The sequence below is a fragment of the Pezoporus wallicus genome, unplaced genomic scaffold (genome assembly GCF_028554395.1).
Source record: "Pezoporus wallicus isolate ANWC-B61680 ecotype Strahan unplaced genomic scaffold, APGP_CSIRO_Pwel_v1 contig_10084, whole genome shotgun sequence".
NCBI lineage: Eukaryota > Metazoa > Chordata > Aves > Psittaciformes > Psittacidae > Pezoporus > Pezoporus wallicus.
In genome coordinates this window covers 212,001-227,599 of record NW_026642497.1, presented here as the reverse complement: position 1 = coordinate 227,599, position 15,599 = coordinate 212,001, and the positions used below count along the sequence as shown (strand labels likewise).

The following is a 15,599-nucleotide window of genomic DNA, read 5'->3' as shown; positions in this document are numbered from 1 at the left end:
TTTTGCCTATTTCAACTTGTAGATACTTGTATTTGTAATTAAGGTGTTCTCACAATTTTTAGTAGCGTGTTTCTGGTTCTTTTAGTATGAAATGGACAAACTAAGGTTCCCCTATGACACCTATGTCATCCAAGTATGTGGTACCTTACTTCCTTCATTCCTATACCTCCTCTCACGGGTTAATGGAGTACATGATGGAAGCACTGGGCCTGTTCTGGAAGGATGAGCCAAAGTGGAAAATGGGACAATTCTGAAGGAATTTCACAGACTGGATTGCAGAAGAGGAATAATGAGATGTGGGGTTCTTTGGCTTTAGTATGGAGGTGAATTTCCTCTAACGCATTTCCACCTTCTGCTATCAATTCACCATCACATCTGCCCAGTGCCCTTCACTTTGTCCATGTCCAGTCTTGCTGTCATTCTGACTCCTTGCCCAGTACTCATTTCTTCTCCTTTCCATCCTCAATGCATCCACAATTGCTTTGCCTGCTTGTTCGCAGGTTCATCCACCAACTTGTTTTTATTTTCTTAACGCAGCTAATCCTTGTTCTTTAACACTACTATCTAGTTCTTCCCCTAAATATGCCTTCCTTCTCAAATACAATCACAGAATCATAGAATGGTTTGGACTGGAAAGTTCCTTAAGATCATCCAGTTCCAATCCCCTCCCATGGGCAGGGACACCTCACACTAGGCCATGTCACCCAAGGCTCTGTCCAACCTGGCCTTGAACACTGTCAGGGATGGAGCATTCACAACCTCCTTGGGCAACCCATTCCAGTGCCTCACCACCTTCACAGTAAAAAACTTCTTCCTTAGAGCTAACCTAAATCTCCCCTGTTTAGGTTTGAACCCATTCCCCTTTGTCCTATCACTATAATTCCTGATGAAGAGTCTCTCTCCAGCATCCTTACAGGCCCCTTTCAGATACTGGAAGGCTGCTATGAGGTCTCCACACAGCCTTCTCTTCTCCAGGCTGAACAGCCCCAACTTTCTCAGCCTATCTTCATACAGGAGGTGCTCCAGTCCCTGATCATCCTCATGGCCTCCTCTGGACTTGTTCCAACAGTTCCATGTCCTTTTTATGTTGAGGACACCAGAACTGCACACAATACTCCAGGTAGGATCTCACGAGAGCAGAGCAGAGGGGCAGGATCACCTCCTTTGACCTGCTGGTCATGATCCTTTTGATGCAGCCAGGATACAGCTGGCTTTCCGGGCTGTAAACCAACCTGCCAACCTTCTATTCAAATTCTTCAATCTCTTCCATTGGTCCAAACTGGCTTTTCTTTTTTTCATCCTTACTGCTTCCCACCAGTTCCCAGCTGTTCCTCTGTTCTCAGAAACAGGCACCTTTGTCCTTTGCCTTCCTGGTGCCCTGAAATGGTCAGGAGCTGGGGACACTCAGCATCCAGAGCCCAGCCAAGCACTGCAGCAGCCCAGGGCACCATTGCAGGGAAGGTCCAGCTCAGCCAAGTGCTGGAGATTGGCCCCAGGACAGTCAAAGCTTCTAAGAAGTCAAAACCTGGCTTCTAAGACTCACTCTACTAAACTTAGGATGCACTTTTTTAAGCCTGCAGCTTGACTCAATTTTGGGATATCTGGCTGAGACAGCAAGTAGCATGTCCCTGTCACAAACCTCACACCCCAGCAAACTTCAAGTCTCTACTCCAAAAGTTTTTGATAGATAAAACCATACGAAACAGGGATCTGTTAATGTGTCTGATACCCATATTCTCCAGCTCCAACTCAGCAGTGATCTGCTCTGATGAATGCTTAAAATGATGCTGCCTTAGGCAGGCACACAGTGGTTGTAAGGAGGCATAGATCATATGGGTCTCAAGCATGAGAAGACCTTAATAATTTGAAGTGCCAGGACTGAAATATAAGCTGTAATTTTGAAGAGATTAAACCACTGATGTTATTTCAAAGTCAAGCACATCCACAAAACTATACTAAAGTAACCACTTTGCAAGAGACATTTACATCATCTACCATCCAGATCCACAGTTTTACAGTTAATGTCTGAAAGCTAAGAGGGCTTTCTTGGGGACCACAACACCATCACACCAAACACATACCTGTCAACGTTGAGGCACTGCTGACAGCTGTGGAGGGGGTGGTAGGTCCAGCATCACCTTCCAGCTGCAGCTCCTGCTCCACAGGCTGTTCTGGAATGGGCACTGGCAGCCCTTCCCGTGACTGCACGGTGGGTAAGAGCATCCCCTCAGACTGTGGTCTTTTGAGAACAGTTCCCTCATCCTCAGTGGAGATGGCAAAGCGGGGCATATCAAGAAGCCCCGAGCAGCGCCGGCGGACGGTCAGGGGTGGGCTGGAGTCGCTCTCCGTGTGTGAGGATTCAGACATAGACAAGCGCTTACGCAATCTAAGGGAAAAACCAAGACCGAGCCCCTCAGTCAAGTTAGGAGGATAATGAACTATAAAGAGTGAGAATAGCACACAGACCCAACTCACAAAGTTGGAGCCAGTTTAGGGTAAAGTTAGGAGACTGAGCTACATCATTAGGACCTAAAATAGCACAGACTTGGGGCACCATCTGAGTTTAGATTTCCAGTATATTCCATTGTTAAGCTTCTAAGAGAGGAAGGAATAATACCAAAGAAGAGTACACTTCAATGAAGATGATATTAAAGATTATAAAAGCCACAATTACAAAATGCAAATCATCATCCATGTTCTTTTGGGAACTAGATGGCTTTTTCTCTCAAAGTTGCTGTGAATCTGAAGCCAAGAAGGCCTGATGCAAGATGCACGTGAGCTAAGAGTGTAATCTATAACTTTCTTCTTTTTTTTTGTTTTCCTTTTATTTAAACTTGTAATGCCAATCAGGAGTTACACAAAATGTGACACAACCATTTTTTAAGGAAAGGTTGACAATTATTTCAGGAATGCTAGAAACATGGTGGATATCCAAAATCTGGGTATTAATATATTTTACTGACATTTGTTATTAGAAGACAAGAGGCTTTTGGATATTCTGAGCTTTAGAAACTTTGGACTTTGCTAATATTTTCTCTCATTTGTGACAAATGGTAAAAGTCCGGCCACACCACACTGTGGATTCACTGATGTTTAAGAAACAACTGCTGTTGGGACATTTCTGATGTAACTAGTCATTCCACAGACTAAAGCCTTACTTAAGGTTATAATTCCTTTACATTCATTCAAAGTACTTGGCATAAACTTAGGAGATGTTAATACCATTAACATTATTATGTTAATAATAATATCAAGATACATTTAAGGACCATATCACTTCTAGGCATTGATTTTATGACAAGGATAGTGAAACACTTGCACAGGTTGCCCAGAGATATGCCACATCCCTGGAAACATTCAAGGCCAGGTTGTGTGAGGCTTTGAGCAACCTGGTCTAGTGGAAGGTGACCCTGCCCACAGCAGACGGGTTGGACTAGATGATTTTTAGAAGCCTTTTTCAACCCAAACCATTCCATGATTTTCAGCTATTTATTCCAGGCTTCATCTGTGGAAATACATCATATGAAGCATCCCTGACCTAACACTGGTCAGAGAAAGTTTTGGCGCAGGTCAGACACTATGAGAAACCAGAAGGCTTGGTTCTACAGAACTTACATTTCAGGAGACCCAATCACCCAGCTGCGGTCTCGGCTCTTCAAGCTACCAAGGCTGTCCAGTCTGTCATCTTTTTCTTCACTCAGACTCCGTTTAGTTGGTGGTGGAGTCTTCCTCTCTTCATGGATGGAAAGACGTTCCATGCTGCTGTACACCTGCACACAGCAAAAGATCCTTCTATACAGAGAAAACAAACCTACGTGGCCTTTTCTGATGAAGGGGCATAATCTCTTCTCAAAATGGAAGATATTCCCCAAGGGCATGAACTTGGCAATGTTCTTTAACTAAATAACACAGTGCAGATGTGACATACTCAAAGTGTGCCAAGGAGGAAAGGAAAAAGGCAAACTTTGGAAACACTGAACATGCCTTTCTACAACAGCATCCAACACCTCTCCCCTGAAAACAGCCCAGCACACCACAGAAATCCTAAGACTTTTCGAAACTACTTGATTTTAGTTTTTAACCATTCTCAAACTCAAGAGGAGATATTGCTAAAGTAGGCTCCACAAGTCTTGAAGGCTGGCATCTGGATCTTGAAATCTCACTATACAAATCCAATTCGGTGATAGGCATCATGCTCATGACCCCATTTCATTATCATCAGTCTACCAGCATTGCCCCAAGCTTATTTCAGAACAAAAAAGTCCTGTCCTCCTCAAGGAATCTACTATAATGCTGACAGCTTAATGAAAGTGCCTTTCTTGGTTTTACAGCCGTCTTTAAATAATTAAATGATTAAGCAAAAAAATCTATCCTTTTAAAACTACACTTGACTGTGGACCTAATTTACATAAGAAGAGATTAATGAAAATAATGTTATTAAAAATTCAGAGCATCAACAAGATAACTATTAATAAATCATATGGCTGAATTGTCAGACAAGAACTTCAAAATACAATGAACCTTTTATGCCTCCCACATTACAAATGCTGTATAATTTCCCAGGTCTTAGAATAAATTCATTAAAAGTGAACTTTTTCTCTTTGTGGCAAAAACACTGAACCCTAAAGAAAAGCTTCAGTCTAGCAGATGAATAATACTCATGGTGAGAAAAGGCAGGAAAAAAGAAACCCTTATGTACGCACTACAACTTTTTCAAAACCCCAACTAATCCTCAGGTCCAATTTTGAACGTACTTTTGGTGATGCAAATCAGGAGCAACTCCATAAACTTAATGGTAACTGTTACTTAAACCACTGTAGCCCAGCTGAGGACAAAGAAGGACAAACTGATGCTTCAAAATCTGAGTTCAGTGGTGGAAATCTGGAGGAACTGTCATGACAACCTGAAATATCTCAGAGGTCTTAAGTACAATTCCTACTCCTGTCTCATTAAGAAGAGGAAAAGACAATTCATAGTGACCTGACGCCAAAACAGCGTTCCTTCTCCCTTCTGCCCCGCCGCAAACATACTTTATTTTATCCACTCTAACAGTGGAGTTGTACTACTCTGAAGTGTCCAGAATTCCAGCTTTTTATTTCCAACCACCTGAATGAGACCTGAACCACCCGCACAGACCTGAATTCAGAAAGCATGGCTAGAGGGGACCTCCTCAGGGCTTCCTGACCATTTCCTCACCTCAAAGCAGAGCCATGTCTCCTCTAACACCTGACAGATATTTCTCTAACCTGTTCTGAAAAGCTGACAGAGATGGAAATGCTCCAAATTCGCCAGGCAACCCACATCAGGGCTTAATTATTGTTCCACATTGGAAATTACTTCTTACAGTCTATCGTATACATCCTTTGTGCCCATCATTTCATATCAGGTCTGTGTAGAAGAGGAAGACCACTGTACTTTCATTCTAGCAGTTATGTATTTAGAAACACATTAGGTTTTATGTTTTGTATATCTCGGATCATTCTTGTTGCTTTCCTCTGGACTCTCTTTTACTGGTCCCTGTTTATTTTCAAGAACATTGCCCAGAACAGGACAGAGTACCCCAGATGTGGCCCTCCTAGCACTAAGCAGATGGAAAGGATTTCTTCATTTCCTTTGCAGAAAATATTCATGATCTCCCACTATGGCAACTGCCTTTTTGCTTCAATAAGTTGGCACATCTAACTCATGATACACTATATGCCCAGATCCTTCTCTTTCAAACTATCACCTCACCTTTTGTTCCTCAGGCTGTATTTGAGACAATAAACAACAGCAGAGGTGCAAGCTTCACCTGTGCTCTTACTACGTGCGATCTCTTGGATTTTAGACCCTTATTCCAAAATGCCAGAATCAATTTTCGTCCTGTTACCTACTGGAAGACCCTTTCAGAATGACACTGTTCAAAGAAAATAAGCTTTGGATACTACCTAAGCCAGCATCCAAGTCATCAGGAAAAACACCAAACTATCAGAGACAGACGAGATGTCTGCATATTAGCGAAACATGAAGAAATACAAAACCTTATTCTCCAATTATTCTGGTACTCACCTTCTAATAGGCCACAGATTATCACAGAATAAACAACATATACAGTTTTTCTTTCCTCAGTTTATACTAAAACACCATGCAATCCCCAAACATATGAACCGTATGACTAAAATCTACCTCATATGAAGCAATGAAGCTGCGTTCCTGTCTTTCAACAAGTCCGCATGCTCCTACCTTGCTGAACCTCGGCGAGCATGAGGAAAACTGCCGAATTTCCACATGATCATCATCATTAGTGTCCTCCTCTTCTTCTGAATCCAGGTGTTGGTACCGTTCTGAACGGGCTGTGAACAAGGCATGGCATGTGCCATCAGTGCAAGGACTAGAGGTGACTCTCACACATCAAGCATTCCTACTTGTCTGTTTACCAAGAACTTGGAGCGCTCATATACCATGCAGGGTATTTTCCTTAATAACGAAACATACCCAGCTAATTTTGCTCATATTGTAGTTACCAGTGCAGAATACCTCCTTCCTACTGAATTTATCTTACATCTTCAGCTGTATCAGATTCTAAAAGCAGCTGGTACTCAGCAGGTGTCTAATCCTGCAGACCCTTTGTGGTAGGGATATTTCTTCTCAACAGCAAACAATCACAAGGGAGGAAACACTGAAACAATTCACTATTCCAGTTTCCAATAGACAGCTTTTTGACTGCACAAAGTCTATCCTGCAACCAAGCTTTCTTGAACAAAATAAAAGTATTTACCCCCTAAAATATTTCCTCTTCTCTCTCCTACAACTAGCAAAAGGATAAGGTTTTCTTAAAGAAAACAGGCAAGCAGCCAAGATGCAAAGCTATTTTTTACTGCAAAAATCTCAACTGCCTCCTAAAAGAGGTGCTGAGATTTGCAGCACTGGATTTCTAAGCCAGCCACATCGGATTTTGAGGGGTGGGTGTTAGTAAGTTTGGCTACAGAAGGCTGATAGCTATACTGAGCCAAATTTGCTGCACTGTATCAGCCAGAAAGCTACTTCTATAAATTCTAAATTTTCCTGCATTAGGGTTTATAACAGCAACACCAACTCTTATCAGTGTCTGTGTGAGATATTCCCTCATGTCAGAATTCCAGCCTTCATAAAGGACTCACATCAACGGCACCCTGATAACCTGCTGAGCATGCCTGGGTACTTGGGGAGTTTGCCATCATTCCTACTTGACAGACCCAGTGATTTGCACCCCTGAACATTACGTGGTGCTTTTACCCAGCAGGATCCACTCACAGCTGCTGCATTGTGCTTCTCCCAATGACTGACCCAACACAGTGACCAGAGCTCAAGTTTCAGTGTCCAGTAAGTCCAGTTAGTGGTAGGAACACACCACCACCTTGGCTCCTACATGTATGTGGTATCAATACAACCTCAATCTATGCAAATCACACCTCAGCCCCTCTGCACAGCTTGACTCAAATTGCTCTCTGCAGCAAGTACACAGAGACTTATCAAATTATCTTTCTCTCCATCCTACCCATAACCTAAAAACCTATTCCCCAACTGGAAGAGCACTATCTAAACAGGATCATTGCTCCTGCAGTGTGGCAGCAGAGGGCTTGGAGGCAGGCTGCTTTCTCCCTCTCTCCCTGAGCACAGCACAGGAGCACAGGAGCACAGAAACACAGATGCGCTCCACATGGAGTTAAGCCAGTCCCATGGGCCTAGAAGGATGGAAGAGATTCCACTGAAGGCAGAAGTTTCCATAGTTCAGGGAACTTAAATAGCCTAGTATCATCCTGTGCTGCAGCTGGAGTTGGGAAGAGACCCTTGCCTTGACCAGTGACAAGCCCAAGCCCTGTCCACCTGCTCAGCTCCCAAAGCCAAACGAGGAAAGCTGGGGAACAGAGGCTCTGGGCACAGAGACCTCTCCATCCCTCACATGACACTCCCTCCTCCCTCCTCTCCCAAGAGCACTGACTGTCTGGTCCTTATCTGGAAATACCAGGAATCCTACATAGCATGGATACCACGGCAGTTCCCAGACATTCATACACACCAGACAGACACTTCACTTCATATCTCATTAGAGTCAGTAACACTAAAATAAGGTGATACACTTGCAGTGAAAATAATTGAAATTACTTCAAATAAGAATTTTCCCTACATACTTCTCTGTAAGGGTTAGGGCCTGTTTGTTTTGTTTAAAGAAATATTGGCTGAAAACAGCCACTAGGGATAGATAATAGTGCTCAAAAGCTCAAGAAAGCTGCATTTACCAAATGCTTTGGAAGTATTGTAAGAAACCCAGCATAGCAACTGCAGTACCTCTCACTGCAGGGCCATGGCTGGCAGGACCACAGGCACCAGTGAAAAGTCAACTGACTTCAGCAGCAGCACTTTTTCATTTTAAAATTCATTTGCTTTCAAAGAAACCTTACCTGGCATTGAGCAGAAACCTACAAAAGCAACTTCCATCAAGTGTTTCATTCCATTTCTACCAATGACTTATCTCTAATAATTTAAAAAATGAAATATGTGCAAAACCCAGGATGCCATTTAGGCTGACTCTTTAGCCTTACTGTCAAAATAGCTCGTGTCATCCTCAGATTCCAACTGTGGGATGAATTCAGCTTTCTGTCGAAGTAATCCATTCCAGTCCAAATCTTTAAAGAACCGATGCTGTTTCACTTCAAAGGCACTACCTGAAATAAAGCATCTTTCATTGCAGAGTATTTCTTTCAGCATTTGCATAATGTGAAAAAATAAACCCTAAAAATATCAAGAGCCTAAAAGAATGTGCCCAAGTACAATTAAGTACCTGGAGTCCATTTTCCAAGAATTTTGAGTAACGACTTATCCTTTTACCAAAGTGGTGATATAGGATAAAATCTGAACAAGATTTCCTCCTTCCCACCTCCTCCTCTTGTTTGATGTCAATACATGAGTAAACTGGCTGGAAAACAGCATCTGCTATTGCATTCCACGCAAGTGCAAGATTAAGAACTAATTAACATCTTAATTTAAAATTTCCAAGCTCTAAATACCACCTTGTTCATAGCTGAATAAAGAGCAGACTCAGAAAGCACTTAGCATGAGTGGCTCCACTGTCATGAATAAACTCATTCATGTGCTTAAAACAAGGCAGGGGCTCACCTATCTTCCTGAATTAGTATCTTTTGATATTAAGCTCAGAAGCCTGGGTACCCAGAAGGGAAAACTGGGGCTTATCTGTCTACCAGCGTATGCTTTTTTTTTTTCCAAATGAAATTAATATTCATAAAAGATGCTACTGTCTTTCTTAAAAAAGAATATAGCAGAGGAAAAGAGATAAAAGGTTTGCTGAGTGCCAGTGGCACTACAAGACGCCAAGCAGAACAGCAGTCTCAGCATTACAGGTGTATAAGGAATCAAAAAATCAGTCCATCAACTCATTTCATAAGACAAGAAACTCTACATCTTTTCCATGACAGCAACATCTTTCAAGTACATGGATTTGAAGCAAAGAAGAACATGTGAAAACCATCTGATATCATTATTCATTCATGATCTATTCAGCACCCTTTTGTGCACATGTGTTAAGTTGCTGAATACACGTGCCTTTTGGAACTGCGATACATCTGAGTTTTTATTTTATCCTTAAAGTGTAGTTTCCAATTGAAAATCTAAAATTAAATCAAATTAAAATAATGAACAGAACAGCCAACCTGTGCTGTGAAGCCACAGAATTGCACAAATTGTTTTAAAACAAGAGTGTAGCTACAGATTATTTTTGGTAACTCACTACCAGCAAATGAGAAGTGTTAGCCTGTAAAACTACAAACCTGACATTAACATACAGAAAGATTGATGTGCACATCTGACTTCGCCAAAGACATTATCAGATTTTTTGTATGTTTGGAGAATTCCACAGTACAAGCCTCTAGGAATGAGAAAGTTTTCGTTTATTTCATTACACCCAGGAATTAACATCCATGTAGGGGATTAAGCCCCTAGTCAAAAAGAACTTCAAAGAGATCTGATTATACACTGTTCAAATGGAGACAACCACCCTCAAGCCTTCAACAGAACAGCACAAAATTGAGCAGTTATATCGCCAAGCTGAAGGTGCCCCTTTCTTTTTTGCCAAACAAGACAGTAATATCTGTCTACACTAATTCTCAGAGCTTCATCACACAAGACTCACTGAACCCAGTACAAACGGTTTCCCAGTTCTAGATGAGCATTTTTCAGCATGGGTGGGTATGCATCACTGGCAAGGTAGATTCTTTTCCTCCTTCTGGGTAATACTTTCCCATGCACAAGGTTCCTACCTGTTCCCATTCTTTCCAAAGGATTTTGGCGAAGCAGCTTAGAAATGAGGTCCTGAGCATCTGGTGGCAGTGCATCATCACCTTCTGGCCAGGCAATTTCATCTGGAGACAAAAAGAGACTTGACATTTTCTACCAGCTTCATGACTGATTTGAATAACCATTCATGAGCCTATACCTTAAAATGCAGTGTTCAAGTACTGCCCCAGCATCGCAAATACCCTGAATTCAGCAGCTTGCATACTTAATATAATTCAAGCATTGACATTTTCCAAAATGCATAAAATTCAGCGTCAGCTAAGGCTGCTGTCAATCAAAGCACTGCTAGTGGAGAAAAGAAGCAGTAAGAACTCTATTAATAAAGTATGAAATGGGACTTCCATGACGATCCATAAACAAAGACACTGACAATACTGTGGCTGTATCTTGTGCCTGCACATTCCAAGCTTGTTATACTTGGAACAGAGAGAACAATTCGCAGGTAACAATTCCACGCATCATATTTAGCTCTTTGCTGAAATCTGCTTTTTCACAAAGGACATTTGCCAAGTGTGTTAAAAATTTACTGTTTCAGAAAGTATTCCCAATAGGAAATGTTTTCACTGGTGTATTCACTGAGAGAACACAAAGCAATCATTTGTCCAACTCCAAGCAGGAGATAGGTTTAAAAAGCCACAAGATGTGAAGGTGCTTAGTACAACAGCTTCAATGTGTTTTGCTTAGACCTTCCTTTTTATTTCGTCTATACAACAACTACTAATTGACTGACATTTGCATCTAGAGAAGAAATAACCAAAATCAGGCTGAATTACACCAGTTGGCGGCTGCTCCTTTCATATTCTCCATCATTTAAGTTAAAAGACGGGATGGAAAACATCCTCAAACACTTTTCCCCAATCCCACAAGCATCTGCATGACTCCCACACCATGCACAATGAAAGAGCTATCTAGCAAGACATGAAGCAACTCAACAACTCTTGATAGCTGAAATCAGACAGATGCTACTTTGACACAGAAAGATAAATGTTTCAAAATTAAAAGCCATTATTTTACACCTAGTCCTTTCTGTCTAAACTGTGGATCCTCGGTATTTTCACAGTACATTCTGAAACCCCATCAGAGACAGAACAGAAACATACCACTAATCACTTGTCCAAACAGCTCTTCAGGTGTGTCCCCAAAGAAAGGAACACAGCCAACTAGAAACTCATACAGGATAACTCCCATGGCCCACCAGTCCACAGGCTTCCCATAGCCCTGGCGCAGGATCACTTCTGGTGCAATGTATTCTGGAGTACCACAGACCTCAAGAGAAACACAAGAAAGCAATTAACTTAAAAACTGCCAGATTCACATCAAGGTTTATTCTTGTCTTTTTTATTTCCCCCCCTCCCCAGAGCACTACAAGGAAGTTATTAATGTTCTGCCACTAACCACTTTATGCTGCGAACTACCTTCCATGGAGCAAGAGTCTGTATTTGAGGAACACATTACCTACACATAAAAGATATCACATAATATGAAATGTTCCTCGTGTGGATATGACAGCTAAGGAGTTTTTTGGTGCACATACAGTAAAGCATATGGGAAAAATGCACATTCTGTGTGTACAGGTCTGTCTGCTTGATGGATGTCTACTGGCAGAGCTACAGCTATAAGGAACTCAGTTTTGACAAACCTCTTGCATCTCTGTGCTAGCAGAACCTAGTTTCACAGATGCAGGATTAGCAGCACAGCATGATTACGCACTCCAGCATTTAAACCTGGGAGGTACCTTTGGCAGAGACAAAGGCTAAGGAAATCATATGGGAAGGTCTAAGTTGCCTGAGTCTGAGAAGCAGCAACAATATAGCTGTAACACTGCAAAGTGCAAGGCCATGATCTTGTGACCAAAGAAGTTCTGCTAGAAAAAAACATAATTACTCAGAAGCAAAGGCAAAAATGCCACAGAGTGATTAGGAATTAATACTTGGCACAGCTGAGAAAGAAAATTCAGCTGTGATCTGAGGTATTCTCAGAAGATGGAAGTATTTTTTAATACCGTTATACAAGGCATGGTGAGCCTACATCCAGAAGAGTATAGTTCCTGCCAACTATGGCCAGAAAATAGCAACTTAAGCTGAAGAAGGTGCACAGAAGTGCTGTTCATTCATCAAAGAAAAATCTGTCTTGTTACCAAGAAGAATTTTGCTGGTTAAGCCCAGCAAAATGGAGACTAAGGAGAAAAATGACCCTCAGTAAATATCATGGGGATAAAACCCATGGGGATAAAAGCCATGAGACAAAATCACAAGAAACATACAGGAACTTGCCATGAACTCTCTAAGCACCAGAAGGGGAGACCGTGGAACAACCTTCCAGCAAAATCTGTGTTATGCCTCTAAACCAGCGTCTGTTCACACCTGCACTGCTGCCTGGGCCACATTTTCAATATCCTAAACTAGGAGCTGAAGTGCATCACTCCAAAACGTGAAGCTGAAATACCAGAAGATGCCAATTTATGCACAAACATGAGAACAGACTTGTGTCTTCTCCTCCTACTCCACAACACAGAGCACAGCATCAAGGCAGAGGGAGTGCTATAAAATCCCATTCTAACCCAAGAGAATCTTGCATCTGATCCCACAACAATAGACAAAATTTTTCAGCTTACCTGCTTGTCCAGGAATTCCCTGGTATCCTTCTCAATGTGTCCCTCGTAAAGATTAGTTGTAAGGCTCATTAACCCAATTTTAGACAGTCCAAAATCTGTTAGTTTAATGTGACCCATGGAAGTTATCAGAAGACTAGAAGAAAGAGAAGCAGCAAAATAATCCAACATTCAATTAACTGTTGCCCAAAAGCAATTTAAAAAAAAGAACATAGGATAATGCTAAGCAAGTTCTAGGCGTTACATCCCCATCAAACACCTGGAAGGAACCTCCTATTAACTATAGGGCAGCCAAGGCAACTAGAAATCACACTACATCTTCTGCCATAATTTCATCAGTGTAGTAACAGCTTTGAAATAGTATCTGAAGTCATTCTTCCCACCCTTTCTCAGCGTCTATCCGGTTCTACATCAGTAACGAGAGACTCCATAAAATCTCCTACATGTCAGATGCCACTGAAGATCTGTTGTCTCTAGCTCCCATGTCCTCTTGCCTATGGAGAAAGACCCTAAAGAACCATTTCTCTCCAGAGGAGGGCCACGAGGATGATCAGGGACTGGAGCACCTCCTGTATGAAGACAGGCTGAGGAAGTTGGGGCTGTTCAGCCTGGAGAAGAGAAGGCTGCATGGAGACCTCATAGCAGCCTTCCAGTGTCTGAAAGGGGCCTATAAGGATGCTGAAGAGAGACTCTTCATCAGGAATTATAATGATAAGACAAAGGGGAATGGGTTCAAACCTAAACAGGGGAGATTTAGGTTAGCTCTAAGGAAGAAGTTTTTTACTGTGAAGGTGGTGAGGCACTGGAATGGGTTGCTCAAGGAAGTTGTGAATGCTCCATCCCTGGCAGTGTTCACGGCCAGGTTGGACAGAGCCTTGGCTAACACTGGTTTAGTGTGAGGTGTCCCTGCCCATGGCAGGGGGGTTGGAACTGTATGATCTTAAGGTCCTTTCCAACCCTAACTATTCTATGGTTCTATGATTCTGAAAAGCTAAAGACTTACTTATCAGGTTTCAGGTCACGGTGAACAATCCCATAATTGTGTAGGTACTCCAGTGCCAGAACAGTCTCAGCAAAATACATCCTTGCCATATCAACAGGTAGTGCACCAATGTTCTTGAGAAGTGTGGCACAATCACCTCCTAAGAAAGAAGTTGAAAATATGGCACAGTGAAAGAACAGTCATGAGGCTCAATCTCAACTCTCTCAGCCTGAATTCTAAAGCTCTCTGTACATTCTGTCTTGAGCTTCATATAAATGTTAAAATCTTAGGAAAATCTAGATCCATGTATGTTGGGCATGCTTGCTCAAGAACTGTGCAGATGCCATTTCCAAACCGTTAAACAAGCCTTGAAGAACGGGCAGTTCATGACTGTCTGGCCTCTATAAATTTCTTTGCTCCCCACCACTGAGACACATACTACTTCTGATATACAACCTTCTTCAAATAGTAAGTAAACACCTCTACAACTACTAATTGGCTCTCCCTACGCATGGGGAGGCAGCCTTGCCTTTGAACACAGTGAGAGTCATGAAAATAAGTCTGTGGGTGCCTGATTCAAGCTTTTTAAGGAACACTGCCCACACATTTCATTTGACCTTCATCTCTACTTACAAATAGAAATCCATATTAAAATTTTTTATGCCAATACATCTGTTTTCATTCCACTAATTTATCTGAAAGAGCACTGATACAATAACTATAAGCTCATTTCTCATAAACATTCAGCCAAGCAAGGCAGGCGTAAGAAATTAATCCTATCCACCAGTGGAAATATATTGCTTACAGCAAGATACAGAGATAAAATAAAATCAGATAATATTGTAAAGAATAAACAAAACAAGCAAAAAACCCCAGCAGAAATAGCACTGTAATTTAAATAAGGCTGCTCAAGAATAAAGACTATGTTGCTTGGCGATGTTTCTTAACTGCCTTTTTTCTAACTGCAATGCCAAGCAAACATGCTATGGATCTAGCCCTGCCATCCCACAGGAAAGAGAGAGGATTTCTCTCCAATGAGGACTGTAAAGTCCATGTTTACTTCTGACCCCAGCATTGTAGCTTTACGTTTCCTCAGCTGCACTGCAATCATGTTGTATCAGACACAGAGATTCACAAATGGAGTGTCTCCTTATCCCAAACTGTACTGGTGGTAGAATGAGTCATTTCATTCTAGAAGCAATCTATACACTCCTGCCTGAAAGGGCATCACAGCTTCCCCTGCAACTGCAGGGCTGACCAAGGTCCCTTTGCAGGTGCATACAGTGACAACCATACCTTCTACATACTCCATAACCATGCACAGGTGGCGCTTGGTCTCAAAGGAGCAGAACATGCTGACCACAAAGGGGTTCTCAGCGAAAGTCAAGATATCTCTCTCCACAAAAGCCTGCTGGATCTGGTTCCTCAAAATTAGGTTCTGTTTGTTGATCTTCTTCATGGCAAAACGTTGACGGGTGGTCTTGTGTCGCACCAGATACACAGCCCTAGAAAACCACATACCAAGAGGAAAAGTTCCATTTTCAGTTCAAACGTGTTTGCGGTTGGGTTATTTTTTTGCTTGCTTATTGGTTGGTTGGTTTTGTTTGGGGTTTTTTTTTAAACAGTGATTGTAACTGCTTTGGATAGATCCTGACAGACTTATTTGCAACTCCATGT

At 41.9% G+C, this 15,599-nt stretch overlaps 1 protein-coding gene across 18 annotated transcripts in view; it reads right to left on the bottom strand.

The window, feature by feature from the left end:
- MAST2 (microtubule associated serine/threonine kinase 2) overlaps positions 1–15,599 on the bottom strand; it is a 213,261-nt gene that overhangs the window by 13,110 nt on the left and 184,552 nt on the right. For all 18 annotated transcript variants that reach the window (XM_057430684.1, XM_057430689.1, XM_057430679.1 and 15 more), the window contains 9 exons: positions 15,219–15,427; positions 13,944–14,082; positions 12,944–13,076; positions 11,430–11,595; positions 10,293–10,394; positions 8,562–8,684; positions 6,223–6,332; positions 3,616–3,770; positions 2,082–2,386 (listed from right to left, as the gene is read on the bottom strand). In XM_057430684.1, the coding sequence (XP_057286667.1) occupies positions 2,082–2,386; positions 3,616–3,770; positions 6,223–6,332; positions 8,562–8,684; positions 10,293–10,394; positions 11,430–11,595; positions 12,944–13,076; positions 13,944–14,082; positions 15,219–15,427 (1,442 nt within the window). The remainder of the gene's footprint in view (positions 1–2,081; positions 2,387–3,615; positions 3,771–6,222; positions 6,333–8,561; positions 8,685–10,292; positions 10,395–11,429; positions 11,596–12,943; positions 13,077–13,943; positions 14,083–15,218; positions 15,428–15,599) is intronic.